This window comes from Meleagris gallopavo, chromosome 2 (genome assembly GCF_905368555.1).
Source record: "Meleagris gallopavo chromosome 2, MGAL_WU_HG_1.1, whole genome shotgun sequence".
Classification (NCBI taxonomy): Eukaryota; Metazoa; Chordata; class Aves; order Galliformes; family Phasianidae; genus Meleagris; species Meleagris gallopavo.
Window position 1 is genome coordinate 87525303 of NC_139405.1, and position 20023 is coordinate 87545325.

A 20023-nucleotide genomic window follows, 5' to 3' on the forward strand; every position below is an offset into this window, starting at 1 on the left:
GCGGGGGCTGCCGGGAGCTGTAGTGCCGCGCGGGCGGCCATCCCGAGGGAGGCTCCGTCTCCGCTGGATGGCGCCAGTTCCGGCCCGCCGTGCGGGGCTGCGGGCCTCGGCCCGGCCTGGAGCGCGGCGGTGCCCGCGGAGCGCGGAGCCGTCACCTTGCCATGTGTGAGTACCGCGGGGTGCTGGGGGACGGGCCCGGGCCGGGCGGTGCCGTGCGGTCAGGCGGCTGTTAGGGGTGAGAGCGGTCGGTGCTGGGGTTGTATATGTGCCTTTACGCGTGGTCTCCTCGACCTTATCCGCAGCCCCGAGTGCTTTTAGGAGCGGTGGAGGTGCGTGGTTTGGTCGGGGACGGAGCCGCTGCAGCCAGTGGGGACGTGGCGGCCGCTGCGGGACGGGCCTCGGCCGACAGGGCTGGGAAGAGAGAGCCGCCCCGGGGCTGCCGGGCGCAGCGCCAGCCCTTGTGTTGTGGGGCGGCGGGCGAGCTGCTCGGACATGCGGCATGCCTGGGGGCGGGCGGCACGGGCACACGGCGTGCCGAGGTGTGGAGGTGCTGTGCTCAGCGAGACGCTTGCGACCCATCTTGTGATGGCTTTTTGCTAGAGCGTTCGGGCTGTTCTGCCCGGGTGCACCTCCTCATTCAGGAACGAAGCCCTGTCACTGAGCTGCGTGGGGCTTTCCTCATTCAGGAACGAAGCCCTGCGTGCAGCTGTGTGTGTGTGCTTGTGAGATGGCATAGAGATGTCTTAAAACAGAAGTCGCTTTTAAATAAGCATGCACAGCTCCAGCTGGCTTCAGTAAGTGTCACGCATGCCTGTGGGAGTTTAACGCTTGCTTAACGCTGGGCTGCGGGGTATATGGCACCAACCTAGTGTGACCCTTGGGTGCGCTCCACATTTGGGATTTCTGAGCGAGGAGGAATGGTGCTGGGGTGTGAGTACTGTGAGGGGAGCAGACTGGGGGTGGTGTGCTGAGGTGCTGCACTGGGCGGCCTGGGAGGTGGTGGAGTCACTGTCCCTGGAGGTGTTCAAGAACTGTGTGGATGAGCGGCACTGAGCGACTCGGTTAGTGGGCATGGTGGGGATGGGATGGCAGATGGACTAGTGGTCTTATGGGTCTTATCCAACCTTAATGATTCCACACTCCCCCCTAATGCACCAGCGGTGTTTCAGTCCGTTTGTTGTTTTGGTCATGTTCGGCAGCAGAGCTGGAGTATCCAAGAGAGCTTCTTACAGGCTCAATGAAAATCAGTGGCTGTGAAAGGCAGAGGCTTAAAGGAATATCCCCAGTGTGGGATGGGAACCAGGGCTGCTGACAGCTGGAGTAACCAAAGCTGTTTACGTGAATGCTGAGTGAACGTGGCCTGAACACACGTTTATGCTATGCTGGTGTTGTCAGCAGTTTTCTGCTGTGCAGTGACTAATTGGGTGGGGGGACCCACAGACCCATGCCCCAGGAAGGGGGGTGGGGGGTAGGGAGATGGGCCTAAAAACAAAACAGAGGCAGTAAACTATAGGAGAAAACTAATTTGCTAAGTATAATAGCGGAATGCAAGATAACACAATATAATGCAATATGACTGGAATTGAAGCTAATAAATCAAATAAAATGAGAGAGAGAGTGTCCAAAACTGAAGGCCTTACTCTAGTGTTGAAGGCAATACAGCTACGGAGCACACATGCAGAGACAAGCAGTAAAAGAATGGGACAGTCTCCTGACTCATGAGCAGTTTTATCTTTCCCTCTAAACAAAAAAAAAAAAAACAAAATAGAACAGCAAAGTCTTCTGGGAGACGTAGTTCTTCTCTTCTGAGAACCAGGTAGGCAGAAATATCAACAGTGCACGGAACTGTAGCATTAGCTCTGTAATTCCCAGTGCAATTCATGATGCTATGATATGGAATACCAATAACGGAAATCATAAAACCATGACAGGTGTGCAGCCTGAAAACTAGCCAAAAAGAAACCGGTATTCCGGAGTGCCATCCTGACAGACTCTGTGCTCCTTAGTGAGCAGTAGAAAATGTGAGACTGGGTCTCCAACTAAATCTGCTCAGTCGTGGTTCCCCAAGGCAGTGTGGGGAGAGAAGCTGGTCCTGCTGCAGGGCAGCTCCTCCCACCTGTCCTACACACTCCCTGGTGTCAAAGGCAGGAGCACAGAGTCATGGAATTATTAAGGTTGGAAAAGACCTCATGTAATCCAACCATCAACCCGTCTCCACTGTGCTCACTGAGCTATGTCCCTCAGTGCCACGTTTACCTTTCCCTTGGAAACCTTCATCAGCTTCATTGCTATTCTTGAAGATGCTCTAGGTTGAAGCAGATTGCTTTTCTCATACGTGATGTGTAAAATTGGCCAAAGGTGTCTTGTCACTGTATTTCCTAACTTGTGTTTGTTTGTTCCTGTATTAGTGGGACTGATAGGCTTAGATAACTGAAAACAAAGAATCTTAGCAACATCCTGCAAATACGAAGTTGTGGTTCTGCACTGATAATGGTTACAGAGTTCAAACAATGTAATCCTTTTACAATAGTCATTTGGCTTTGTGAAATAAGGCAAGATTTTGGAATGCAGGCTTCAAAAGGCTGAAGTCACATGGCAGGAATGTTGCTGTCTTCTGAGAGCTGGAGAAAAAAGAAAGCGGAGACCAGACTCAATGATAGCAGAATAATTTTGTTTTATTCCAAATGTATGAATAATCAACATAGATCGCATTTGTTCTAAAGTAATGTAAAGATTAGGAAATGTTTGTAGCAGTTAGATTAGATAAGGGAATATAGACTATCTTTCTTTATGGATGATGTGTCCACTGCTAGAGACAGATCCATTCTTAGGAGTGCTGTACTGAAATGCATTTGGCATTATCTGATGTGAGCATAATGTTTTATCACATAAGCTGTGAGGCTTCATCTTCTGTTATCATTACTAGTATGTGCCCTCAGGGCTACATGGAAAGCTACAAGCTTTCCATAAGGGGCCCTTAGCTTTAGTGAGCGAGTTGATTTGGGGAACAGTTACACCCAGATAAAAGCTGTCTGCTTCAGGTGGGGAACTGAAGCAGATATTTGATTCTAGCTTCCAAGGGCTGTTTATTTGAGGAGAGAACGGGGTCTGCAAGTGAGCAATCTTAGAAAGGTACAGAAATCAAGTGGATTATGTTCTGTGCTTTCAGACCAAAGGCTAAGTCTTGAAAACATGATTCCTGCAACTGTTGACACTGTCCTGAGTGCTCTGTATTTATGCTGCCACAGAAAGAACTGGTTACAGTCGGAGGAGAAACACTAAGGACTCAAATGCGCTTGCAGCTAAAGTATCCTCATCATGAATAGGTACACAACTATCAGACAGCTTGGTGATGGGACCTACGGCTCTGTCCTCCTAGGGAGAAGCATTGAATCTGGGGAGCTAATAGCCATTAAAAAGTAAGTATTTTCCTTTGTTACCTAATGCTGGATGATCCCAGTTTTTCTTCTGTAATCTGCATCACCTGGTCGTGCACTGGCTCGAGCTCTCCAAATGCTGTATGACATGCATGCTTGCAGCTGAGCTCCGTTCCTCAAAACAAGTTCCTTGTATCCTCCCCAGCTCCAGCAGAAAATAAAAGGCTGAAATACATAGATATATTGTAATAGTGCTCAGCTACTACGTGCTGTCAGATGCATGTATATTGTTTAGACTGTTCTGCAATGCTGCTTTGGGAATCTGCACTCTCTTCCCCGCTGCATACATGGGGCATACATTTCATGGTCTAATTCCCAGTATCTTGCTAATACTGCAGTGGTAAAGAAAATGAGATCTGATGTATCAATTAACTTTTTATTCTCTTAATTATCAGTAGTTTCAGCTTATGTTTTTTCTTAATAGTCTTGGAGAAATCTGCTTGATTTTTCTCATTTTTTCTCTGCTGCTTCGGTTATGACCTCAGTTTGTAAAAGACTTATTTGTCCTGGTTGTGGTAAGAGGCATTGTGCTGCAGTCACTTTCCTGAAATATCAGCCTTGACCCAGGGATGTACTTGTCAAAAGAGCTTTCAGTACAATGTTGTTTTGTATGAATAGTCAATGGTTGGCTTCAGCAAATTCCCTGTGCTGAGAATGTTTTACCTGCACCAAATCTTGCCAGAAACACTTTTGATTTTCATTTTACAGCATGGTAGAAACTCAAATATTTCAGAACATACCACAAACCAGTAGTTTGTCCTCTTACATTTGAATGCCAACCCATTATTAAGAGCAGAATTGTGAACTGGTGCCTGGCAGGACAAGATGTTAATTGCAAGAACACTGCTTACGCAAACAAAAATATAAAATTCTTCAAGAAATGAAGACCATGTCAGTATATTTAAAATATCCTGAGAACTGATTTCAAACTGAAAAATCACCAATTCCAATTGAATTGTGACAAAGACTCGGATCTTCAAAGGGTACCTCACTCCCTCTGAAATCCAGATTCAAGACAGTTATGTTGCTATGTATAATCTGTGCTGTTCTGTGTGTATGTACACTTACTGCTTTCATTCTGGTCTTCTGAAGGTATTGTTACCTGAAAGAGCTGATTCACATTCAAAATGTTTGAACATGTAAGATCGTACTTCACACATTAATACTTTGGACAGCTGTATTCTGGATAGAAAAGATCTGTCTTGTGGTTTGCTCCTGTTGAAGCAGGGTTGCTTGTGAGCTTGAAAGGAAAGGCAAAATTGGAAAAGCAGTTGGCGTGGTAGAGGAAACTAACAAGGGAGCAGTGGACACTGAAAAATAAGGAAACAAGGGGAAATTGTATGTGTAAAAATTACAAAGAAATCAAAATATAGAGGAGAGGAACAAACAGAATATGAAATTGGAAAACCCGTGCCATGATCTAACTTGATTTTCAATAGATTTGTTTCAAAACTTAGTCTGACTCAATCATGACTTGTTCCCTTTGTTCTTTTTACCATTATGTTCTTCTCCACCAGATTGTATATTAGAAAGAAAAATGATATATTCCAACTTGCGGAAGGCTCTTACATCTCTGCAAAAGGATACATATGCAAAATAGGGCATCCCATATAATGCTATCGCTTTAAAATTCTACTAGAATGTACTTTGTCTAAAAATCCAAAGTTTTTTTTGACAAAGGAGATGACACGTTATATTTGGGTGGTGGATTTGGATTCCTGAGCTGTAATGAGACTTCTAGATCTAAGACTGTAGCTGATGTTGACCACATATTAATTGTTTTTCCCTCTACTGTTGTAGAATGAAGAGAAAGTTTTATTCCTGGGAGGAATGCATGAATCTTCGTGAAGTTAAGGTACTTGCTTCATTCAATGGCTGACTTATATTAAAAGATCCCTGGCACATTTTTGGGTAACAACAAATTATTTCTACCTCTTTTGGCAAAAAGTCTCTCACAAAATTGCTGTGGAAGTTTTGCTACAGTTCTGTTTCCTGCCTCTTTGCATTTGAGTGGGGTGACAGTAATGTTATGGAAGTACTGCAGTTTTAAGAAAAAAATGCATAACATTGTGCAGAGTTGCTTCCAATGAGAGTGGTAAGTGTGTGAGATAGCTTTCTTGTCATAAAACCTGGAGTTGGTTGGTGTGTTTTGTGGAGCTAGACGACACCTGGTCTTCACTCAGCTGTAAGCTTTGTATATGCAGCTGCTTTTGTCTTGGTTTGGAGACAGTCCTGTAGCATAAAATTCTGATGTTATGGGTATGTTTTTAAGGTCTCCCTTAACTTCTGGGCTTTGCAAACTCTTGCAAACATGCCTAGGTTGTTCTTCCAATATGATGCATTTTCTTCTAGTACAACTAGTAGTGTTGCTACTGCAAGAATGGATGTCCAACAAAAAATCTAGAAAGAAGAGAGGATGAAGAACCAACAATGATTTCCAGGGTTATATTTAGTCCTGAGTCTAACCTGACTGTCATCAGTGCAAGTGATGCAAATTCTGCCAGTGGGAAGCTACATATACAGAAAATACCATTGTTTTGGTATCTACTGTGCTGCCAAACAGCTGGCTTACGGGTGACCAGCCGTGCATTAGACTGATGTGTGTATACACTTCAGGTAACAATATTTGAAAACTTGGTCTTTGATCTCATAGCTGTCTGATTATTTAAATTTTTAAAGTTTTGAAGCCAAATCTCCTACATCAGTGAAATTATCTTTTGTTTCTGTTTGAGTAAGACCCTTGTAAAATCCTGTTTGTGTTTTCTGCTTCCAGTCTTTGAAGAAACTAAACCATGCCAATGTAGTAAAGCTGAAAGAAGTTATCAGGGAAAATGATCATCTCTATTTTGTGTTTGAGTACATGAAGGAAAATCTTTATCAGTTAATGAAAGAAAGGTATGTAAAAATATCACCTGCTCTTAATTACTTGTGTAATGTGCTCATTATTTTTAACGCCTCTGCTGTTTTTTAGAGGAGTTTGGATCTTTTGCTTATGCTTAGATCTCTATGGCTCAAGTCTATGTGATACAGCAGGAGCTATGGCTTTCCCCTTTGATCATATCTCAGGCAGTTTAAGGAGAGTTTCCTGTGTCTCTTCTCAGATTAGCCTGGTAGATAAATTGGATACTCTTTTGAAAATTAGGAACTGAGGACATTTAATGTCTCTCAGACTGAAGAGGCATTAAACTTCTGATTTCTAGATAAGTACTCTAGCTGGCAATGATTTTGTATTAGGGACAGGTACTCCCTACCCTTCTGATTTGTCTTTCTCAAATAAATGAATAATAAGTGATTGAAATAGTAACTGTGAAAGGTCTAATTGTGGATTGCTTCTAGGAATCTTCTTTCTTTTTTTTTTTTTTTTTTGCCTTGCAGTTTTGTCTGACATATTCAGAAGATTGACTATTTTGTCTGTCAGTTTTCCCATAATCTTCTACCTCTTTGATAAAGTCTTAATTTTATCCTTTAGACCATGATAGGATCCTCCAAAGGACAATCTGGGGGTAAAATAGCTTTCTGCTTTGAATCATTCTGAAGAAGCCATTTTCGTCCTGTGACTTCAGAATAAGCCAGTGAGAGGGCTTATTATCATTATACTGTATCTCTGTGAATATTTAATCAATACTTAATAAAATACCTTTTCAAAGATAGAAATACTTACTGTGCATGCACAGGTGTAGAACAACTTTCACTAAATTGTGCACATAGATGTAGGTGCTGATCTTTAATTACATGAAATAACAAAGCTTGAGAAAATAATTCTAGTGCCTAAGATACAGACCAGTGATCTCTGTCATTGTCACAGAAATTCATAGAAATGCTGAATATAGTCTATCTCCTTGTGAAAACCAAAAAGGCAGATGTCTGTGAAAGTATGCAGTACACCATGTTCTTTGCAGTTTAGCTGGCTCTCAGACTGGTCAGATATCTCACTCGTAAAGATCTGATTGATCAGATTTATTTTCTTCAATCTTTGAGTTACTGTTTCTGTGTAAGGAATGTAGAGAATTTTTCTTTCTGTTGTAATTTGAAAAAATAAGAAAGGCTGAAAAGTTGGCTGTAGGAGCAGATCTCACTTCCAAAATATGTGATGATCATTCTTTAGAGGAAGCAAGCTCAGGAAATTCAGTAAGGCCAGACCATCTTCTTTTACTCTTATGGCCAATTTTTTTTCCCCTCCCCTTCCTCCCAAACCGTCTGTACAATGTTTCCTGATGTGCAGAAGCAGCTGATACAGAGCTGCTTAATCTTAATCTTCTGTTGGTGAAAGGATCCATCATTAAACTGCCTGCTATGGCTGATCTAGGCTAAATATCATGAGAAGAGCCTCTTGTTTTTGCTGGTAGCAGATTGTGAAAGTGCCATGCAAGTTTTCATGGAGCAATAAACTACCAGAGAGTGCTTAGAGTGTATCTAGGAGTTTTACTGTTATTGTTACCTTTTCTCTTTGGTTCATAAGAAGCATAAGTTAATATGTAAACTTAATTATTAACATTTGTTTTCTTTTTGTCTTATAGAAATAAACTGTTTCCTGAAGCTACAGTTAGGAATATTATGTATCAGATCCTGCAAGGGCTTGCATTTATCCATAAACATGGTAAGCAATGTTTTAGCTGTAAATACTTTGAGTTAGAATGAGATAACCTCTGTGAGGTTTTTGTTTGTTTCAGTGAGTACAAATACATTACTAACTTTCATTAAAGGGAGTGATCAGAAGAGTACTCTCTTACTGCTCTCTTCAAATACCTGAAAGGTGCTTACAGTGAGAGTGGGGTTGGTCTCTTCTCACTGGTGACAGGTGACAGGACAAAGGGAAATAGCCTTAAGTTGTGTCAGGGAGGCTTAGGTTGGATATCAGGAAAAACTTCTTTGTTTCTGGTTGTTAAGCACTGGAATAGGCTCCCCAGGAAGGTGGTTGAGTCACCATCCCTGGATGTGTTTAAAAACTATTTTGATGTGGTGCTCAGGGACGTGATTTAGCAGAGGGTTGTTAGAGTTAGGGTAGGATGGTTAGGTTGTGGTTGGACTTGATGATCTTTGAGGTCTTTTCCAGTCTTAGCTATTCTGTGATTCCATGAGTGGCACTAAACTAGAAATTGGTGTTACAGAGAATAGAGGGCAGGTATCCATATTTTATAGCTGCTTGATGTTGCATTTTGGAGGCTTGCTTAGTTTCTTTTCTATAGATTTCCACATTCTGTAGTGGGCAGCTAGCCGCCTTCTATAACTTGTCTGATGTGAATGGCCATAGTCCTGATAGATTTAGAGGTCATCTGAGATTGAGAATAAAGGATATCTTACTGTTTATTATTTGCTGAATGCAGGGAGCTCTATAAAAAGAGAAAAATACACTGATATCCACTGCCTGATAGGTTGATGAGTATCAGTGCTTGCAGACTATTAAGAAGTTCTCAGATGGGGAAAAAAAACCAGGCTTCAAAGTACAAAAATCAACTCCAATTTCAATTTCTATTTTTTAAAAAAGCTTTGAAGTAAAAAGTTTTAATCACTTCCTTGCACACTTTCCATCATAATTAGAATAAAGCTAGCATTAAAATAGTATTTGTTATTTTTTTAAAGGAAGAGTCACCTGAAATGGAGTTACCTGACTGAGTGCTCACAATTGTTATAGAATAGTTGATTAGTTCTCCATAAACTGTTATGTTATCTGTTATGTTAACTTATGTTAACTATGTATAGTTAACTGATATGTTAACTGTTATCTGTTCTCCATAAACAATCATTATGCTAACTGGCTTTCTTGGGCATTGAAGACATTCAGCTCTGTGTGGCACTATTCAAGCTTCAGCAATAAGAATTAAAACAGCGTAGGTGGAAAATAAAGGTGACAGCTGGGTGTGGCATTGCAATGCACGTCAATATTTCATTTGAATTTTAGGATTCTTTCACAGAGATTTAAAACCCGAAAACCTCCTTTGCATGGGACCAGAACTTGTGAAAATAGCAGACTTTGGCTTAGCCCGAGAAATCCGATCTAGACCTCCTTACACCGATTATGTATCCACAAGATGGTAAGTGCCAGTATTTCTTGATGTTGTGGGAATCTGCAGGTCTTAAAATGAAGCTCGTAAATAAGCAGTGTAACATTTGCAGAATATAATACCACTCTTGATTCATCCTCTTGGTGAAACTTTTATTTAAGCTGAGCATAATTCAAAAAGCTTCAGGTGGTGCAAGGCAGTTTGCAGATAGCACCACAGCAGGAACTGAAGGGGATCTGATGACACAGGTGGGATGTGTAGGAATGCTGCATGTCAGGAAGACATAAGAGAACTTAAAGGGCTTACATAGTTTTTTTTTTTAATTATTTTTTCTAGGAAAAAAAGTAAGACAGGAACTTTTAAAGTCATGTTTGCTGTTAACTGGAAAGAACAAAAAGCTGAGTGGTTTTGTATATGACTGCTCTTGAATTGTGTTGATGGTTGCCATTTGTTTTTCTCTTTTCCTCTCTTTCAGGTATAGGGCTCCTGAAGTCCTTCTGAGATCCACCAGCTATAGCTCTCCAATAGATATTTGGGCTGTTGGTTGTATAATGGCAGAAGTTTACACACTGAGGCCTCTCTTCCCAGGCGCCAGTGAAATTGATACAATATTCAAAATTTGCCAAGTTCTGGGGACACCAAAGAAGGTAGGTACAGTAACATTCCACTCTGCAGTAATGATCTACAATACATAATAATTTTACTTGACTTTACACTTACTGCATAAGCATGATGTAGTTTTACTGTAAAAACTGATGTGTAGAAGAGAAGTAGACTCCTGAATAGCAAACAAAGTCATTAGACTGTGATTCATCTTGACATTGAAATTTCATTGTTTCTTGCGTTTCAATTTATGCTTTAAGAGGATAAAAAAACCATAGCAAACTCCTATGTCCTGTTCACATTTGTGGCTTTGACATGATCAGACATAAAGCCCTTACTTCCCACTAGAGCTTGGAGGTGAAAATGTTTAGTGAAACCTTCAAAATGTTTTAGCTGGCCACAGAATGGCTGGTTGCAGCCTGTAACTGATTGGAGAATATATGCTATTGATTTTAGGTGCTATGATATTTTACACTTGAATTTTCTTTGTGTTTGGAAATCTCATTCTCCCAGAATGACTGGCCTGAAGGCTACCAGCTTTCATCCTCCATGAATTTTCGCTGGCCTCAGTGTGTACCTAACAACTTAAAAACCCTCATACCTAATGCTAGCAGTGAGGCAGTGCAACTGATGAGAGACATGCTGCAGTGGGACCCCAAAAAGCGGCCAACAGCTAGCCAGGTTTGATTTTGTTTTCTTGCTCATTTCTGCATATGACTCTTCTTTCCATTGCAAGTCACTGTGTATAGGCAGATACTCAACAGTTGCTCAAGAATGCTGTTCTTGGAAGGGAAAAGGGCAGAAGCCAAGAACAGTTTCCAAGACAAAAAGGAGTAATTAAAAGGAAGTTGTTAATCTGTTGCATGCAGCATCAGGTGCACGAGGTGTGTCCTCAATGATCAAATGTGTGAGTGCTGTGTATGTACACCTAAATGAAGTATAACCCAGCCACAGTGAATTACAGAGTGAAGGCTGTGATGCTGCACTTTCATTGCTATTGGTAGGTGTCGCAGAATCACAGAGTGGCTGATGTTGGCAGGAGCCTCTTGGTCTGTCTGCTCCAACCTTCCTGCTCTGCAGGGCCGCCCAGAGCAGGTTGCATAGACCATGTCCGTACAGCTTTTGGTTGTCTCCAAGGATGGAGACTCCTCCATAACTTCTCTGTACCAGTGCTCAGTCACTCTCACAGTGAAGTATTTCCAGCACCTGCTGTTTTCTACTCCCGAAAAAGGGCAATAAAATTTGTGCAGTCCCATAGAGCAAGAGTAAGTTAGAAACTGTGGATTCCTAAATTGGCTCCTAACATTTTCATTATGTTTTAGGCACTTCGATATCCATACTTCCAGGTTGGACATGCTTTAGGCCTTCAGGAACTGACGAGACCAAAGGAACTGCATGATAAATCATCTCTGCATATTAAGCCTGTCCCTCCTGCACAACCTCCTTCAAAATCCCACGCCCGCATTTCTTCACGGCCATTTCAGCAAAGCCAGACTTCTCAACATTTGGTCTATCCATGTAAGACAGACAACTCTGGGGCTGATCACAGTAAATATTTACAGGAGGACAAGTCGAACCAAGTTTTTCTGCCTGCAATTCACAATAAGGTTCCTCAGCAGGTAAAGTTCATCTAGCATATAGATTTTCCTTAATGATGTTTTTTTTTTCTTGTTCTCTTGCATAAGATTCTTATACTGTGCTAAAGGTATGGGAAATGGGGGAAAAAAACAGCAGCAATAACTTGCTGTCATAAACTGGAGGTTAGTATGTTGAAATCAAAATCTAATTCTGATTACTGTAAAACAAGCAAGTTGATTTCTCATTTCAAAGCATTTTATGTTCCCCTTCGTGGAGTAGGGTATTTAAAGGATGATTTTACATGATCTACAGGAGTCAGAATATTAATGGGTTTGATTCCATAGAAAAAAGTATTGAACTAAATGGTATTGAATTGAGATGGTGAGCTGTCACCTTAGTCCATTTAAGTCTTCCAGATTACATGACCAGGACAGCTAGTCTGTTCGAGCTTCTGTACTTGCCATGGAAGACAACAGGTTCTTCTTTCAGAATAAGAACTTGCCATTTCTTCTGGTTAAAGAAGACCAGTTAGGTGACTAAAGAAGGGTAAATGCTTCTTGCAAGCAGTTGGTCTTTACTAAAGGATGTCTGTACTGGCCATTTACTGATTTGCACAAAGTTCAATTGTACAAATGCAGTTAAGTGGCTGAGGAGACACAATTTTTTATCTGCACAGTGCCACAAGTAAAATATATTTTATAAATGTCTAGGTAAGGACTTGTGAAAACATGAATGTAATTGTGGTTTGGTACTCCCAAGACAGATCAAGAAATAAAAATCAAGAGTGAGCTAGTTTTTCTGAAGCTGTATAATGAAAGATAAGTAGAATTGGAAATGAGACCTAAGAAATTTATGCTTCTGTCAGTGTAAGATATTATGATAAAAGATAAAAGATATTATGATAATAAGATAAAATGGAGACGATAAGTAGTGATGTCTACAGGCTACAGATTGTGTTCTTAGCAAGCTTAATAAAGGCTAGATTTCTGCTACAGCTCTGCTACCAATCCTGTCCTTTAAGACAGGAAAAAAGATGCTTTGGTCTTATCACCTGGTTCGTGTTGTAAGTGTGTGAGGTTTTGTTTTGTCTTGTTTTCCAATCACTGTAATAGAAAGCATCTACTGGGACTGAGAACATAAATGGTGAACTTAAACCAAAAGCTAGGCGAAGGTGGGGACATCTTGCTAGGCCAGTGAAGAATTCTGAAGAGTGGGATGACTTGGAAGACCTTGATTTCAGTTCTTCTGTCACAAGGGTTGACTTGAAAAACAAAAAGAGGCAGAATGATGAAACTACTTGTAGGTAAGTTGGGTTTCGTTATATTTGAACTTATTTCCTTACATTTCACATCATTTTTCATTTTTCTTTTTTTTCTTTTTTTTTTTTTCCCCCAGTAATGTTGCTCTTTATGCTTTCTATGGATCTAGAAACATATATCCATGCCAGTCAAGGACATGAATTTTTCCTATCTGTTACTTTGTTATGGCTTCTTGTTGACTGCTGACCTTTCAATTGCAGCCTCTTCTTTCACGGACAGTGTATGTCTCTAAGCAATTCCTTGCTCATTTTTCCCTACTGAAAATAATGCCTAATGTAAATATTTTCAGGTCAATCTTTTAATACATGCTTTCTGTTTGCCATGTGAACCATTTCAACGTATTTCATACATATTTTCCATTACTTCAAGCTGTATTTTCCGTGGATTAGAAGCAGAAGAGAAAAACTAATTAAGTGAGATATAAAAACTGATGAAGCCATTTATAAGGGAGCTACAAGTGCAAGTCAAGTCAGATTTTCAGGAGTGCTCATATGGCTTCAGGCTGAAAATATTCCCTGTTGTCTGTGTGTTTATGCTGTAGTGAGCACAGTGAGGAAATGATTCCTGGAGATGAGATGGAAGAGAGAAAGCCAACTGTGGATAAACATATGCTATAAGTTTTTGGACTAAGCGTAGCAATTTTTGGGTTATAGATTTGAAAGCATTTTGGACCTGAAGCCTTTGGATGCAGTTGGCTCTGGCAGCAGTGCACCATCCCATGCTATCTTCCCACGGCAGGACACCCCAACACTGCAGGTTTCTGCAGCAAAGCAGCACTACCTGAGACATTCTAGGTATCTACCCGGTTAGTAAAAAAAAATACTCATTTCTTTTTCCTCCTGTGATTCCAACAACAGTATGTAATAGTCACAAATATATTATTCTTTATCCTTTGAACTTGTGGAGTTGGGGCTACTGCTTAAAGAAAGGAGAGGAGGAGCTTTCTTGCTTATGCAGGTGCATTCTAGCAGTCTAGCAACTGAGATGAATTCTGTTTATGTGAAGGGAATGCTGGCATTTTTTTCCTCCTGCTAGATGCTCTTTTATATTTCAAAGTGTATTAGAAAATGTCTAATAATGTGCCAGGCTATTCCCTGTTTCCCTTAGAAAAATAAGGCTGGTCTTCTAGACTGGAAAAAATAGTGCCCTGAACTTGCCTCATGGGTATGTAATACCATGAACAACAGAAGCTAGCTGATAATGGGAATATGCTTTGCCATAGCTTGGGATTTTATAGAATCCAAATCCTGTCTCTGAAGAGGAGCTTCATGCCAGTAGAGCAACCTCCAGTTCTACTGAGACTAGCTCTGAAGTAGAGTGATTCCCCAACAGGATTGGGGAGTGTGGCTGCCTATAATTAAAATGAACTGAATATAAATATGTCCCGTTTCATAATTTCTGTTTATAAAGGCAGCTGTTCCTTAACTTACAGAATGAATATTCCAAAGTTGATGAAGTTGAGAAGAGCCCATGATATAAGACTTGGTCTTTTTTCCTGGAGAAAAAAAAAAAAAAAAAAAGATGATGTGTGACTTCACCATTTCAGACACTTTCAAATTGTCTCATTTAAACAGAGTTTGGTAGCTATAAGTTCTGTTATCAAAAGAGGTAGTAAAATCTATTAATCCCAAACCCGCTTTAGCTTTACTGTAAACTGTGAACATGTGAACATATCCTGCTTACATATTAAAGTCTGTGTATTAAACACAAATAATACGTGATGTATGAATTCTACTGCAAACTGTTTGCAAACTCAGTGGTTTCAGTAGATAATCAGAGAAGAGTACCGTACTTTGAGAGACATTGTCTACCTTTATTTAGTCCCAGGGTATCTTATCAGGCTGTATAATGTTGTGTTTGGTGTGTGAAGCACAGAATTTGTGGCCTTGATGGTAAGGATCCTGCCTTGTCATAAACAGCCATTGACACTATTGGGATTCTTTACACAAGTATAATTTCAGGAGGTGGGCTTGTGGCCTCTTATAGAGTATGAGAGGATGGGGAGTAACCCAGGGGCATGATAGGGTGAAAAGGTTTTGGAGTTCATTGAACTTAATAGTTACTCCACAGTTGTGTATCAGATGGAATGTGTGCAAGTGTAATATGAAATTTTCAGCATGGTAATTGTTATTTTTTTTTGCAATAGGAGTAAACACAAGAAATAGCGTGGTCTCCACTTCAAACAAGGAGTCTGTTCCATCTAATCCCTGGCCTAGTTCTGGTTTGCCTGGAAAAGCTTCAGTTTTGGGAGGAAGTGTCAACAGGATAAATTCAGGTAAGATGGTCCCACAGTTCCACATAGCTGTGTTTCAGAGTCACCCATTTCTAGTACATTGCCATCTCCGAAGATACATGCTACTGTGCCTGTTCCTGGTAATGAGCTAAATGGCTGAATGTAAATGGCTAAACTACATGAGAACCTTTATATACATAGCTAGGCTCCTTCCTGGCTCCTCTACCGCTTTTTGACTTTGTTTTTTGGTAGCTTCATAGGATGTCATTAGGTTTTCCCCTTCTTATTACCATTTCCCACGGTTTATTGGGATAAACGCAGGCATATAAAGGATCTGTGCACTTTCAGTATCTTTGGCAAAGTTTTTGTTTCCATCAGTCCCTGATCAGCTTTCATCTCAAATACGGCCCATCACTTCGCACCTATGTTACCTGTGCAGGAGGTGTATTGCATTGGCCACAGATGTTCCTTGCTTTTTCTTTCAGGTCCCATGGGATCAAGTGGTCTAACTGGTGGTTATATCCCTTCGTTTCTGAAGAAGGAAGTGGGCTCTGCTGGGCAGAGGGTTCAGTTAGCGCCAATTGCAGATCCATCTTCAAGTAAGTGTGGTGCCACCATCATCTTGGGCCCTTGCTCGTTGCTTTGGTTATTCTGTGTAATGCAGCATTATGTTATGGATGGGTGCTTTACTTTGTCATTATTTGAGTGACTGGAACTACTGCTCGTAGCCTTGCAGAATTTCATATAGAGAAGGGTTATTTTTATTTAGTTTATGAATTATGTGTATTAACTACAGCTGTTACCCAAGAAGCACACTGCAGTGGAACCTAGAGTCTGATGTGAGAGCTGGCACAGAATTCACACTTACCAATCCAAAGTTTAGGTGCTCCTTGTATAATAGGGTTTTAAGGTTTGGATCACACATGTTGTTTCACATCAGCAAATCCTCGATTAACCTTAACCTCTTGGAGTTTTCTTTCTCCCTTAGATTATGCTGCTCTGAAGTCAGCAAGACCTCATCTTGGACGGCCTCCATTCAATTCACCTTCCAAAAGCACCCCTGGGGTAATGCCCCTCCCACCCCCAACTCAGCCAGTCCACGGCCGCGTTGACTGGTCTGCAAAGTACGGAGCTCACCGGTGACGTGTAGAAATGCTCTCCCAGCAGCGCCGATTTCCCACATGGTGACTGGCATGTGACAGTTTTCTAATGTTTTATAGACTTGTAAATTTAAAAGAAACAAATCTTCTACAGCTGAGACCTTTCTGAAGGTTACTTTGGTTTTGTTTTCTAACTTTTATTTGTGTTAATTTCAATGCAATCTTGTACTTTTTTTTTTTGTATGAAATTTTGTTATATAATTGGGTCCAATTATTTTCATAAATCTGATACCTTTTGTATATATGGCTTAGGGATCTTGGCATTTTTATATGATAAATTTTTATAACAAACTTTTTTAAATTGTAACTTTTCCTTTATTGGATTCAACATTTTTATAAAAATGAGTTTAAAAAAAAATAAAGCAAAGTGGTGCAATATTGTGTTGGAAGAGAAGAGCGAGGAAGGGGCATTCATTAGATGTTTTCTAAAGCTTATGTGCTAAGTGAGATTGTTTAATTTCAGTGATGCCATGTCTTGATGCCACACTGCTGCTGCTGTGTACTCATTTGCTTTGTACATCAAAGGAATGAGTGAGCAGCAGTCTAACCTCTCCTTTACAGCCACTGAGAGACTGCTGGAAGTCCCAAGTCAGTGGAAAACTTTTTTTTTTGTATTTATTATTTTAATTTTACAAGACTTTTGTTGGACCGCTGTCCAGCTTTCCACTCCCATTCTTTTGCTTTTACCAAATCTGGGTAATCTTGTTTCGTAAAGGATAATCAGTAGATTTGTTTTCAGACACTGCTTGTTTGTCATGCTTCAAAATTACCTCTTGGTGTTGTTCACTATCAAATAGAATGTGGACCTACCTCTCTTAAATTTGCTTAAATGTTTCCTAATGACTAATGAGGAGAAATACTGGGTTCTGTTTTTGCTGTTGTCGGGAAAAGAAGATCCAAATACAAATTTAAGGCAGTATTGAGAATTACAAAGCTGGTTTCATAGTGAAAAAGTATTAGTGAGATGCCAGCAGCAGACTTTAAGGAAACTTAAGGAAACAGTATCTATGCATTCGACTTAATTTTTGTGACTGTTTTAAATGACTTTTGAGGGGGAAAAAAAATGTAAATTTGGATGAAATGAATACGTTCAAGCTTCAGTTCTTCTTCATTTCAACATCTTCACTTGTGATGTGAAGAGTATGTCAGTTGCTGTAAATTAGGCCCCAGACTCTACTGGGTAAAAATGAGGCTTTATGTCAGACTGCTAAAAACCATTCAGTTTGAAGGAGAAAAGGAACGAGCGGGTTCTAGACAAAGGAAGGTTGTTTCTGTGCTGGAAAGGAGCACCGGCATTCAGCTGTCAGCAAATGGTTCATTTTGATCATAGTATTTGGCTGTTCCTTCACCTCCTTCCACAGAAGATTAGTCCTGTAGATGAGACAATTACAGTGCTGAGGGAGGACATCTTTTATAGCTGCATTTTGGACGAGCACCTTCAAAGCTGAAATGTGCATATCTTCCCACAGAACTGTACAGAAATGGTCAGCTTTTGGGAAACCTCATCTGAACTCATTTTATCAATGGAGTGGGCTGAAATTTATGAGAGCCAGTCTGAATGGATCAGGGCAGGTGTGGTTCTTGGCATCTGGCTGCTTGGAAGGAGAAGTGTGCCGGTGGGCCTGCCCCATGAGGGGCACCTGCAGCGGGCGGGAGGCCAGTAACACACCCTGGCCTTCTCAGCACTTTCCATGAGAGCACACAGGACTCAGGAAACTGCTCCCCAGAGTAAGCTGCTGGTTCAGTGCTGTGGGGAACCAGGAGGGACTCTGATCGCTGTTGGCTTTTGCTGACTGAATCCATAGCAAGTCCACAAGGCTAAAAGGACCAGAAGTGTCTATGCATTAAAAAAGCACGTGCATAACACTTGCACATGCCACAGACATGTCCAGCTATACCAGGCACTTGTTCTTAGCATGTGTTAACAGCAAACTGTACATAACTGCTTCCGTAGCAGCAGTGTTAATGCGTAGCAATGACCATTCCAATTCTATACCACATGCTGATGTTGTGTTTGGGTAAGTGGAGAGGGAAATATGTATATTTGTGTCAGAAACTGGAAAGATAGTTGTTTCTTTTGGTGGAAATAAATGTCTGTATTTATGTCTAGATATCATTTAATTTATTTTTTTCGCTGAATAATCAGTTTAAGGGGAAATAGCCTGAACCTGTCCTAAGTATCCCTAGACCTATGTAGGCAGTCTATGTAGTCTGTTCCATACATACAATTCCTACAAATGGAAGCATGAGATGAGTCATGAGAGCACGCTGCTGAGGCTTGGGCTCATCCTACCTACCCACACGTGCCTGAGCTTCTTCCAAAGCAGGGAGGAGTGAGAAATCTCCTCTCAAGAAATGCAGCTTACCTGAGGACTCCCTGGGAGATGCCCAGGCCTCTCCGTAGTAATGATGCTCCAAGTGATACAGGATAAATATGGACTCAGCCTGTGTATATCTGAACCCCCATCAGTCCAGCCCTGTTTTCTTGCATATGATGTTCAGTCATCAGCAAAAGTATTAGAAAATGTAGTACTTTTTTTTTTTTTTTTTTTTTGGCTACAACTCCTCCTTTCCTGAATAAAAGCCTATATTTTGTGGGGAAAAAAAGCTAATAATCTTGACATTCAGAATGGCTTCTGCTACTTTCAACTTAGTGAAATGGGAAAACTGCAAAATGTTGGTATATTGACAGCACTCTTGTAGCCTTTACTCAAGCAAAGAATGTTGGGGATGTTCTTTTTCAGTAAGGATTAACCTGACTGAGCAATGTGCACTGCTGCCTGAGTGCAGTGCAGAGGGAAAAGCTGTCAGCCTGTTGGTTATACTGAGAGCTGGACAAGCAGCATAGCAGAGACTTTATCATATGTAGCCTTCTACTTTGTGTTGTAACATTTAGCAGCATCGTTATGTGAAACGTTGTTGGAATTCTGCTGTTTGCTTGTTCTCAGCCTTAAGCGTAACATGTAGAAATGACTGCTGGGAATAAAGGAGCGTGCCAACGGCCTCATTCACCTCTGCCATCCAGATCTTCCTAAGTCTTGTGTCAGTGCCACAATATTAGCCACAAAGCCACAGTTCCTGTGGTGTTTCAGAATCTGGTAAGGCTGTTGGTGCCAATGGGATATTTCGTAAAGGAGAACGGTTTCGAACTTAGATGAAGAGCATGGACTTGTTAAGTATGATTATAGAGAAATAATGGTTCTTGTTTATTCAGTGTTTTTGTTCAAAAAGGTTATATGTGTTTGTTCCGTTCCTTCTCTGTCAAATCTCCTGCCCAGAATAAAGTTACTCTTGAAGAAATACTGACTGATGAGAGTCCTTACATTGTGCTGAGTTTTAATAGCAATGCTTTGGTTTGGCTGCTTTATGGTTACTTAATAAGCCTTCCATTTGGTGCCCTCTCTGGTGGGTGCTGCCTCTGTACCCACGCAAGTTCCTTGGCAATATGATGTGAGTCTAAGCACGTGATTTCTGCCATGTTCTGTAAGCTTTGCATCTAATATGTTAGTCTGTGGATGTCAAATCTGAAATTAACTAAAGTGTGGGAGTAGAAGGGAGGGTCAGGCTGGATATCAGGAGAAGGTTCGTCACCAGAAGGTGGTGGGCATGGAACAGGCTGCCAGGGCAGTGGGCACGGCCCTGAGCTGCTGGAGTACAAGGAGCGTTTGGACAGCGCTCACAGACATCGGGT

At 41.0% G+C, this 20023-nt stretch overlaps 1 protein-coding gene across 3 annotated transcripts; it reads left to right on the forward strand.

Annotated features, from left to right (window-relative positions):
* The first annotated feature begins 12 nt into the window (after positions 1-12).
* Positions 13-19632, forward strand: CILK1 (ciliogenesis associated kinase 1). 3 transcript variants are annotated; one of them, XM_085217910.1, is made up of 14 exons: positions 13-165; positions 3170-3419; positions 5238-5292; positions 6211-6332; positions 7955-8034; positions 9337-9469; positions 9915-10086; positions 10556-10723; positions 11365-11661; positions 12733-12923; positions 13593-13744; positions 15086-15214; positions 15658-15771; positions 16161-19632. In XM_085217910.1, the coding sequence occupies exons 2-14, from the start codon at positions 3319-3321 to the stop codon at positions 16313-16315; spliced, it is 1869 nt and encodes a 622-aa protein (XP_085074036.1). In that variant the 5' UTR covers positions 13-165; positions 3170-3318; the 3' UTR covers positions 16316-19632. The 3 variants fall into 3 exon arrangements, with proteins under 3 accessions (XP_085074036.1, XP_085074037.1, XP_085074038.1); XM_085217911.1 differs by having other exon boundaries at positions 19-165; positions 3249-3419; XM_085217912.1 differs by lacking the exons at positions 13-165; positions 3170-3419 and adding an exon at positions 5790-6053 and having other exon boundaries at positions 5277-5292.
* The last annotated feature ends 391 nt before the right edge of the window (positions 19633-20023 follow it).

Bases quoted from the DNA above. Each gene is read 5' to 3' on its own strand.
- CILK1 (XM_085217910.1), top strand. From the start codon at position 3,319: ATGAATAGGTACACAACTATCAGACAGCTTGGTGATGGGACCTACGGC. The intron at 6,333-7,954 runs GTATGTAAAAAT...TTTGTCTTATAG, and splicing joins TATCAGTTAATGAAAGAAAG to AAATAAACTGTTTCCTGAAG. The intron at 8,035-9,336 runs GTAAGCAATGTT...TTTGAATTTTAG, and splicing joins TGCATTTATCCATAAACATG to GATTCTTTCACAGAGATTTA.